This window comes from Pavona decussata, unplaced genomic scaffold (assembly GCF_977016875.1).
Source record: "Pavona decussata unplaced genomic scaffold, jaPavDecu1.1 SCAFFOLD_29, whole genome shotgun sequence".
Taxonomy (NCBI): domain Eukaryota; kingdom Metazoa; phylum Cnidaria; class Anthozoa; order Scleractinia; family Agariciidae; genus Pavona; species Pavona decussata.
In genome coordinates, this window is record NW_028145452.1 from 854,680 (window position 1) to 866,037 (window position 11,358).

Consider the following 11,358-nt stretch of genomic DNA (forward strand, 5'->3'; position numbering starts at 1 on the left):
AAAAAAGAGCCAAATTGCCTTGAAAATGACTCTACAACTCTATTATTCTCACACTCAAAAATTAACACATTGAAAATTCTCACAATACAATTTAAAATTTTCACCTTTTGCAGTGCTTTTAATCTCGGGATGCCCTAAATTCATATTCGCATTAATTTACCGGGTTCTCAGCTTTTTTATTAATCCTTATCTTCTCTAACCCTTCATCTATTTTTTCTCAGTTTGCATCTTTTAGAAATGAAATAAATTTATTAGATATATTGGAATATCTTTGAAAGAAAGCCAATATATTTACCTTGAAATGTGAGGACAATGATTCTGACGACCTTTTAAAAAACACCTGTTTGTCTACTATGAATACCCCGCACTGAGAATGGTAGAAAGATTCCTAATTGTTGCAATTAGCAGTTTTCTGTAGTTTCTTTGTTCGTTCACCGCCGGACCTGTTAAACGAAATTTCTGGTTGTTTGCTCTGTGTAAGTTGCTTTCATTAATATTTTCAGCACCAAGATATGGAAGTAAAAGATTGTTTTTGCAGATTACTGGACCGTGCACGTAGAGATGACAACCAGAACTAAAAATTTGATGCTTTTAATATTCTCATTTTGTTCTTTTTTATTGTGTGCGGTTGTCGCAAAAAGAAATTCACAGCTGGTCATCTCTGGATCCTGAAGTGATAATTGGCAAAGAGATTAGTTGATTCAAACTAAAAGCTCGGAGTGAGTTAGAAACAAAACAGGTTATTGTATTGTATTTGCATCCAAAAATGCCACAAGCTTAAGAGAGTGCGCATCGAGTCCAATCCAGCTTCTTCGACAGCAAAATGTCGTCGCAGCGATATTCGTCTTCAGGGAAAACGATAGTTTCTAACGAAACTTGTTTCTTATCCGATTTTCACAGCGTTAGAGCTTTTAAGATTTTTCAAGACATGCGCGCTAAGGAGGAACATTGCGATATCTTCGTCTGTAGCGGAGACCGGCGATTTCCCGCGCATCGAGTAATTTTGGCGGGAACGTGTCAACTCTTTCGTGAGAAACTCGCGGCTCCAGAAGAAGATCGAGAATCCTGCAACGAATTGGAGATTACTGGACAATTTGACGTAGCAGTTGTACAAAATGTACTAGATTTTTTGTATACTGGTAAACTGATTTTGAGCCGAGATCTGATGATGGATCTACTACAGCTGTTGTGTTACCTAAAGGTTAAGTATTTTTTAAATTAGTTAATTAGTGACAAAGAATCTTTGCAATATGAAGGTACATCCTAATTATTTAAGAGAAAATATTGTTTTGCTCGTAGTTCGATATCTTTTTCTTAGTCGTTCTGAAAGGGACCTTGCATCAATGCGAAGAGGGTTATCTCTGTACGGATTCATTTCAAATATAATAGTTTTAAGCGTTTCGAATGCTCGAGTTTGGTTTAATGCCACTGGCATCCAACGAAAACGTGAAAGTAAAATAATAATTATTAATTATACTCTTCTCTATCTCCAGTAACTGTTGTTAACCATATTTCTTATTGCTTTCGACTTTAGATCGACGAGGCCGCGATTGCCTGTGAACGATTCAGCATTGATCATCTACGAGTCAACAATTGCATTAAACTTCTGAAGTTATCGGAGACGCTCGGTCTGGAGCAGTTGAAACAAAAAGCAATGGAATACATTGAGTGGAACTTCTTACAAGTCGCCAGCGAAGAGGAGTTTCTTACATTAACCGCGAATCAGTTGACAGTACTCCTAGGAAGCAACAACCTTCGAGTTAAGAAAGAAGAAAGAGTGTATGAAGCTGTATGGAAATGGTACAAACACGATCCAGGGCATCGGTGATTTATATATTTTATTATTATTTTCGATTTAATTTAACAAAATCACTACCATATCATGTCACAGTACGCACTAGGAAACCCATTAAATTCTAAGAAAGGAATTTATAGCTTATGACAATGATTGCTGATAGTTCCAGAAACGCTGTTTAACCGGCGTTTTTCTGATCAGGCAAAAAGATAATATACCAAGAAAGATTTAGTTATTTATAGACTCTATACATTTCCATAATTACGTTAAATCTTTAACACGTTCTTGTCGCGTATATTACACTCATCATTCAACCTCATGTGATTGGCCTGCAACTCTTCTAGAAAACAATAGAACAAACAAAGAAAAATACCTCCAACCCTAAAAACAATAGCAACTGATACCAAGAGAGGATACACAATTAAAACAATTACAAGGTTACGAGAGCTACTAAGCCACTGCCTACGAAGAAAAGACATTTTGTTAAAAAAGACTATTTCTTCTTTAATTAAAGCTATTGTTGTTGTTTCTTTTCCTTGGACCAAAAAACAAGAACTGAAAAAGTACTATTTCCATCCCCATTAGGAATGAAGATTTGGAAACGGTTTTAAAAGCCGTGCGATTTCGTCAAATCAGCACAAAATTTTTACGGACACGAGTTATGGCCGAGCTCGTTGAAGGAGAAGGAAAATGCAGAGCGGATGTGGAAGAGGCACTAGCTTCAAGGCGGTTGTCACAAGAAATTAATGACCATGGAACACCAAGAAACGCTGGCAAGATAGTTTACCTTTTCAGCATGAAGACTAACAAGATTGACCGGTTTGACGAGGTTCAGCGCACATGTGTGCCTTGCTCCGAGCTGATGAGCGCTGATGGGATTAAGGATGATAATCACCGCTGTGCACTTGTAGTGCAGGATGAGTTGTATGTGGTTTCTAAGATGGCAGTCAGCAGGTTTAATCCAGTCACAAAGAAATGGACTTGGGTTGGAGAAGGTAAGGGACGATTGGAAGGTGGCCTGTACGATTGCATAGCTAAAGTAGTCAGAAAGAGTCAAAAAACATCAGGAAACAATAGACCTTGGAACATATTTTATAAATTTTGTTACATTTCCTTGCTCTTTTTTTTTTTTCTTCTTCTTCTTCTTCTTCTTCTTCTTCTTCTTCTTCTTCAAACGTGGACAAAATGAACTACGATGTTGATTTTTTTCATTCTCGGCGTCAATGCGGTTCTTATCTGTTCAGTTTTTTGATAGTTCAGTTTATACTGCATGATTGTACAGAGAGCGACACGGGTTTACGGACATGCAACATTGCGATTATCGGCCATTCTTTTTACCGTATGTCAGTAATTTCGGTGTTACGGTATCAACGTGATATTTCTAAATACTGTTTTGGTATTTTGTTGACTTTCCACGGCATCGCTCTTAACGTTATGATGTGCGGTATCCGTCACCCCCCTTGCCCCCCTTCGTACAAGTTGAAGCTAAACTTATATCTTAAGTTGTGACTGTTAACGTGGGTTGCGAGCCAAGAAACGTTAGTACTTCGTCGGTGAGGAGTAGAAACGAATGTTTGGTTTATCAACAGAGTTGATAGCTAAAGGTAAATTGGCCATCGTAAAGAGATTCGAGTGCTGACGTTTCGAGCCCCCTGACAAAGGGTTAACGATCGAAACGTCAGCACTCGAATCTCTTTACGGAGGCCAATTTACCATTAGTTGTCAACTCTGTTGATAAGCCAAACATTCGTTTCCATTACAAGTTCGTTTGAAAATAGCATGTCGGGGCGTTTACCTGTGAGGCGTGTGTTTTTCATGCGCGTTCTAGTTTTTCGCTCGCTTCTCGCTTGGGAGAGAAAGGGGGTTACTCCTTCTTTATTGAAAATCAGGATGTCTATCATTGCAGGTCGCAGTGTCCGAGAAGCAGGCGTGTGTTCAGACAGACACAGCATCTTTGTGATAGGTGGAAAGCCTGATGATATGACTGCTTACAGGTTTGATGTCAGCGTCGGGCTGTGGACTACGTTACCAGAGATGACCAGACCTCGAAGATGCGCTGGTAAGAGATAAATATATTGGAAACCTGCATTCGTAATAACCCTTAAACACGACTCCATATTTATTACTACCACCATTTTTGAGTAAATGGGTAAACTCTAAGCTGATGACAAAGTGAAGACAATATGCTTAATTTTTAGGTCTGTTCTCAAACCAGTTATTCTAAACATAACTGTTTATCTCTTTATAAGGTGTGGTTGTGCTGAGTCACAAGATATACGTCATCGGTGGTGTTAATGACGATGGACTGCTGACCACTATGGAACGCTTTCACATAAGGTCTCAAAAATGGAAAGAATTGCCTGGCCTTTTAGAGCCTCGTTTCAGTTTTGGCGTGGCTACCTGGGCCGGCAGCATCTTTGTGTTCGGTGGACGAAATGATCACCAGAGTCTAAAGTCCATGGAGCTGTATCATCCCAAAGAAGAAAAATGGGAATCTGCCCATGCGCAGTTAAATGACGCTAGAAGCGAGTTTGGTCACGTGATCTATGAAAATCAAATCTATTGTTTTGGTGGACGTGGGGTTATCTCGATCGAGTGTTACGATTACTTGTACGAACAGTGGAGGATTGTGGGTAGAGTAGGCGAGAGCAGTTATTCTATAAATTGTATTGTTTATCCTCCAGTGAGTTGAATCTAAACAGTTCCCTTCTCAAAATTTGGTGCTCATCACCCGCAAGGACCAAGCTTATCTAGAATGAACTGCCATGAAACCACAAGGAATATAACTTCTTCATTTTTTTTCCAAGTTTGCATGTGTCGCTTGCTGATTAATACATCATTCTCATTTATCCACCAGGCTTAACATATTCCATCACATTATTTCCATTGCGCATATGCCACACATTGATATTCAAGTATTCAGCAGTCTACAGGATATTAATCGTTGTCCCATGAACCTAGTTTAATGGCCTTAGCTCCCACGAGTCTCCTGTGGCTCAGTGATAGAGCATCCGAACTAGTAATCGGAAGGTTTTAGGTTCGACTCCTGATAGGAGCAGTCGGATTTTTTTCCCGAGTACGCTACGCCTGTGTCATTTACTGATTAATACATCATTCAATTAATTTCATTTGTTTCCTCGTGCTTTGAATTGAGAGATAAACTTCTCTCCGGAATGATTACTTCTACTGTATGAAAAGTTTAAAATAAGCAAAGACTTCAGTTACTTCATTTATTTTATTTTATTTTAAGTTATCTTAAGAATTAGTTAACGAATCAATAATTAGCTATGAATAGCTTTTGCAATACTGTATTTGTTATAGTCATGCAAATAAAGCTTGTTGTTGTTGTTACATCATTCTCATATATACTTTATGTTCAAAATCCGCAGTAGCACAAATGCAGATTGTAACTGTTGTTAGCCAAGGTTTTGTTTCACTTGTAAGTAAATATGTAAAAATGATATGATATTTACGTGAGCTGCGGATAAAACATTTTTGACTAATTACATATCCTTTCCGCCAGAGATATAATGAACTTCGTACTAGTTACTTCGCTGCTGTATTTTAGTTTCAGCTGCTTGACATTCTGATGTAAATTAAAACATTTTAAGGAAAAAAGTGGTTTACAAAATTCTTCATTGAGAAGTTGAATTGTGTGACTTTGCAATCAGTTGACAATGAATCGTTATTCGAACTGATTGACCCAGTACCCACTCAAACATCTCAGTGGAGGGAAGCACTGGGCCCAAGAACATTACCCGTGTATCCAGGGCTCAAATCAAGGCCTCCATTCGCGACCCTTCGAGTTTCAGCTCTAGTTAATTTATTTATTTATTTTATTTTATTTTATTTTATTTAAATCAATATTTATACAGGAGCATCCACTTTAGCATAGCTAGTTTAAGGCCGGCCCATCCCGCTAATGCGTTTTCAAAAGTGTCCATCTTCATTTCTGCAAAAACGAAGCTAAATATATTTATCCACACTAGCGTTTTTGTATCATTTTCGCCTGTCCATACTAAAACGCTCAAAAACGATGAAAATGACTGGGACCTGGGATTGCTCATGTGCTAACTTCACAAGACTATCCGCCATCTTGGATAGATGCTCCGTTTTGGACTGGAACCGATGACATGTGACGTGTTTTTTTTACATCACCGGTTTCAAACGTGTCCGTCTTCACCTGTCCACACTAGAAACGGAGCATTTTCAAAAGTCTCCACTTTTGAAACTGTTTTCGAAAGTCTCTGTTTACATCAGCGTTTTCGGGCGTTTTAGTCAGGACGACATCCGAAAGCGCATCAAAAATATGCGTTTTCAAACGAAAAAGCATTAGTATGGATGGAGCCTTAATGGAGCCCTGATGTAAGACAAATTTAACAAAATATACAGCGAACATAAATGTACAAAACATAACATTAAACTATACCGTACGGTTATATATAGGTTATAACTTCATATAAAATATCAATAGTAGCAGGTATTATCGCTTAAGATGGCGTTTAAGCTTAATCTTAAATCCACTCGGCTTCTTTTAGGCTGGTGTCCAATGATTTGTACACTGTCGTAGACTATCAGGCGTTGTTAAGAGCCAGTTGTAACCAACTTGTTTCAATCAACCGTTGTTAATTCTTGTTTTTTCTCGGATTAAAAAGTCACAACTGATTCACATACCAGTGTGAGCCAGTTGTTCTTGATTGTCACCAGGGCAAGTTTCCATATCACGTAAATAAAACACCGATTGCCTTGCCTGACTCACATGGGAGATCTCGGGATTCGCGGCGACTCTGTTTTCATGGCGACAACAAAACAACGCAAACATGGGCCGCCTAAATCCCTGTACGTTGGAACACAGCATGAATGGATGCAAGGTCGAGTTGAGTAAAATAAGCAACACTGTGAAATTGTACACATTTGAACCGTAGCTTAATGAAATGGGAAAGTACGTGAGTAAGTAAGTTGTATAGTTTGGCAAACGACAGACCGTGTGAATAATGGTCACTAAAATAAGCAGCTTTGTGATATTTTTCCTCGCGCGAATTCTGGCGGCCTGAGAAATCTCTGTCGCGCTTCGTTGTCGTTTCCACAGCGTGTAGATAACTTGAGAGTACAACACAAACATCACCAGTACTGAACTTGTGCCAAGAACGAAAATACACACAACGTAGGCTTTGGGAGAAACCCAGTCTGGCCACTTTTCGTAACAAAAATCCGTTTTTTCCTCGTAAGCGAACACAATCATTGTTGGGAGATTGGCCAGGGTAGCTGTTATCCAACAGAAGGCGACCACGCCCTTCAGACGAGTGGTCGTTATTCCCGTGTCTTGAGTTCGAATTCTGATAGAACCGAAGCGTTCAACAGCGATGCAAATGAGAAGAAATCCCGACGCTGTGGAGCTTGTCCATAGAATTCCACTGCCTGTAATGAACTTGCACATGTAATCACCTGCTGTGCCGGTCGGATGTTTAAACGCCGCGCTAAAAACGTGACGTGGCAGGATGAACAGACCAATTAAAATGTCCGAGATCGCAAGGTTGAAGATCAGGTTGTTCATTGGTATCGTTAGGGATTTGCTTCGATAGATGGAGACGCAGACAATGGCGTTAAACGATAAGCAGATTATTTCCATGATGGAGAATAAAGACAGGAGAGCGAGATCTGTTCCGCTGCTCATGGTGTGCTTCTGAAAGATCCAGGTGCTAATTCACGGATGGCGTGTATGAACTATAAACCTGGAACCAATAAAATTAAAAGCAATAGTTAAACAGATACATACGGTCATGCTGTAAACGATTATTGGGTGAGCTGAGGCCTTTATGCCCCTCCCCTCCCCCTCCGGAGGGAGGAGGAGGAGTGTGTGTGGGGGGAGGGTGATGGTGTTTGGGTGGTTTTGGTCTGAAAATTGGTATTCACTCTAACCATTTTAGTCTGAAAGTCTGAAAACAGGTTCGGACTTTTACAGTAGATCTGAATATAGGATTAGATTTACAATTCAGATCTGAAAACGAGAATTGAAAAATTAAATATTTTTAGTGCCGAAAGAACATCAGGGTCTGGAGAACCGAGCTGAGTATCCACACCAAAAATTCCGTGGAGTCCCCCCACCCCCTCCCAGATTTCTGCCTCTCAAACACACGGCTATCTGAAAGGCTGAAAGGCTGACCACTCACCGTTATTACGAACAAAACTTCGTTTCTCTTTTTATGTTGGTCTTAGCGTCTTTGCCGAAAAGAGTTCTTCGCGGCCGCCAAAAACCACGCCAGTGCAAGGCAGGGATAAATTTGCTCCCTGTTATTTATGGACTCAAAGGATAAACCATCATCTCGCTCTTCCGAAATGTGGAACGAATTGTGTTTACCTACGTGTTATAGACAGCAGGAAGTACCATAAGAAGGAACTTAAGCAACGACGACGACAACGGCAACGAAAACGTCACTTGAAAATATTTCTTCGCGTTACTTCTATTACTTCGTGATTATTCCAATTGATTCACCTTTTACAATGTGGGCAAAGTATCCGGGAACTAAATTGATAGGAACAGCGTTCAAATAAGGAAGGAAAATGAAAAATTCACCGTCGTGTGCTCGGCGTTCTCCACAAAACCCTGAATTTGGTCATTTCACGTTGTTGTTTTGCTGATGCCGGCAAAGAAATATACAAAAACATATAACGCACGTGCAGAGCGATTGTTTTTGCTCATTAAACCTATTGTTTTGTGGCGTTCTCGTTGCCGTTGCCGTCGTCGTTCCCTAATCTCTGAAAAAAAAAAAAAATTGTCCCGTTGCCATGGCCACCAGACTATTTCGAGAGTTAACTGCATGCTTTCCAATAACGGTAAAATATCATTCTGTACTATACAATCAACCTAACCTGCTTGAGAAAACAAATCCACAGAAAGAGCGATTTTCTATTCTAAATTTCCATAAGCTGAGTCAACTGACAAATTTAGTCGAGAAGGTATAATAAAGAGTTTGGGAACACCATGTGCGACCATTATAAGGTGAATGCATCTCTGTAATTATCAAGAATAAATAAAATATGACATAAACGTCGCTCTCGCCATATTTTAAAATAAGTATTTTCTTAAAAAATTGCTTGTTTCCTCATAACATGCGTTTTAGCTTTTGCAGTTTATTTTTAAGTAACAAATTTAAAGAGGTAATCTTTACTCGAGATTGGCAAAAATTTAAAGATAATTCGACAGAAATTCTAGAAAAGGATAATTTATTTGTTGCGTTGTGTTTTTACCGGAGGTGGTCAAACTTCATGTTATTTCCCAAGTTAATTTAAATAAAAAACCTTGGATTGTATTTGCCTAAGGCAGCTGTCGGTACCCAAAATATGATAAGCTAGAACTGTTCAAGCAAAAGCAGTTTTTGATCATAAAACAAGTTTTCAAGTCGCTGGAAACATTTTGCACTTTTTTTCTAAATAACGCTTATATTTTTCCTCTTCCGTCCTTTCCTAAAAACATAAATGTACCGGTGATAGTTTTATTAAGCTTCCATAAACGCACTTTGACCTATATCCTGTTCAAACATCGACTCACGGAAAATAATCAATATTCTATTTTGGCTGCAGAATTAAAATATTATACCTCTGGCAGAATTATGACATTTGGATGAAACTGTTTTTTTTTTAAAGACGAGAAGTGATTTATTAATCACCTAAGAGGAAAGGAGACGATTAGATCAAGTTGAAATAAAAACAGAGGATAACAAGACAAGTTTTTTATGCTCGTGTAATGGAACAACAAGTAAATAGTATATTGGTGTAAGCTTAGTCAGCTGAATTAGCTGAATTCAGCTTAGATATATCTCTTTTCGTGTTTCCTTTTAGATGTAAATCAGTAATCATTGTTTCAAGCTGAAATTAAATCTTTCGACCCGTTTTAGTATGAACCAGTTCATCGATGTAGCGTTATTGATAACAACATTGCTTTCTTAAAACTAGCGAAGCTCATCGCCATTTATAATTCTGATAACATAAGTACAAATAATAGGTCCGTTTTTACCTGAAGAAAGCTACAACCTATACCGTAACTAATAAACATTATCTCTCAATCAAATTGTTAATAATAAAATTTTACAGTTACAACATAGTTCAAGAACGCCTTACCGTTTCCCATATATCAGTCTATCTTTTAGCTGTGAAATTTTCGAAAAAGCTTTTTCCTTAAAAGGTTTTTGAGTTATTTTGATATTGATTCCCTGCTTCCAGTAAAACGTGAACAACCAAAGTTTCAGTAAGGCAGGTGACCTGCAACCAAATTAAAGCTTTGCTGTTTTTCATAAACCAAGTTGTTTTGAGCTTAAGAAATCTATTATGAGGCACCGTCTGATGGTAATAAAAATTGATTAAACTGGTAGCAATCTTTTGCTTTAGTACTCATGCTTGATTAAGCCAGGCGTTTCAGATAAAAACCCACAAATTAAACGAAGGAAAATAATTATTTTCTGTCAGTTAATGACCCCTGAAAAACTCAGCGAGTTAAAAGATCTCCTTGCTGGAGTGTTTGATCAGTGTAGTGAATTTACTAACAACTTCGTGCTGTTTCGGAACCAAATGTTTGAACCACAAATGGACTTTTGGTGTCATCAGCATCTAGTATCCGAGTAGGCTAGAGCACCTTCCCAAACGTTTTGAATTTGAAACAGTTTATGCCGTATAATAGAGAGGTTATACCAAGATCGAAAACCGAGTAAACAATGAATTTACGTCAGTTTTTCCTTTACCGATAAAATTTAAAAAGCTCCGACCCAGCGCCCCTCAAAGAAACCGAACAGAAAGGTTATTTCATTGGATCAAAAAGGACATTTCACTTGAAACAAGTGTTGAAACCATATATATTGTAAATACTGTTGCGAGAGTGTTCCGCCGAATCTTTCTCTAAAATCCAAGGAAGTTATGTTTATCTTGATTAGATTCTCCTTTAAACTGTACGATGCGATTTCTTCGTCGCTTTCGTTCTTCCTTTTGCAACAAATAATAAAACCAAATGAAGAGCTAACTACTTCAAACGTACCTTTGTTTTTTCTCGTGATGAAAAGCCAACGCAGATTTTACATCCAAATCAAATATGCCATATGCCCGAACAAAAATGACATTTAAGAGCGCTGAAAGCTAGATGCAGAGCTCTTTGATCGGCAAGTTGTCTTCAAGTCATTATTCCCTTAGTAGACAGTGTGTCAAGAGGTGTCATAAACCTCAACTTCTACGAAGCCACTGATTAGCATACACCTTGGTTTGTTTAAAAATGGATTGATCAAGTTACTGCTTATAAATCAGGCTTAAACCTGTCAAGCAGTTTCCCCGATCTGTCTTTCTTGCAAATTCGGAATCAATTTTTAATGTTAAGCGGTGGATTGTCCCGAATGAAATTGCGAATTATCGTCATTTAACAGCCAACTTGATGTCGTTGCTCGGGAGGTACAAGCAGTGCTCGCCACTATGGCATTAAATTTGTCTTAAAATACTGAATGCAGTGACAGATCGTAGGGCTCAAGAATGTTTAACTGAAATGGGCAACGAACTGCGCATTGAAAGATAAATGTACTTAGACC

General features: G+C 38.5%; 2 protein-coding genes across 2 annotated transcripts; one reads left to right on the forward strand and one right to left on the reverse strand.

Annotated features, from left to right (window-relative positions):
- The first annotated feature begins 789 nt into the window (after positions 1-789).
- On the forward strand, positions 790-5,201 carry LOC146484815 (kelch-like protein 40). Its single transcript, XM_085104269.1, has 5 exons — positions 790-1,201; positions 1,535-1,824; positions 2,381-2,790; positions 3,702-3,854; positions 4,045-5,201. The coding sequence occupies exons 1-5, from the start codon at positions 824-826 to the stop codon at positions 4,485-4,487; spliced, it is 1,674 nt and encodes a 557-aa protein (XP_084960395.1). The 5' UTR covers positions 790-823; the 3' UTR covers positions 4,488-5,201.
- Positions 5,202-5,763: 562 nt separating this feature from the next.
- On the reverse strand, positions 5,764-11,358 carry LOC146484816 (galanin receptor type 1-like). The gene is made up of 2 exons (XM_085104289.1): positions 10,821-11,358; positions 5,764-7,527 (listed from the first exon to the last, which is right to left on the reverse strand). Exon 2 carries the CDS (start codon positions 7,467-7,469, stop codon positions 6,462-6,464), a length of 1,008 nt encoding a protein of 335 aa, XP_084960415.1. The 5' UTR covers positions 7,470-7,527; positions 10,821-11,358; the 3' UTR covers positions 5,764-6,461.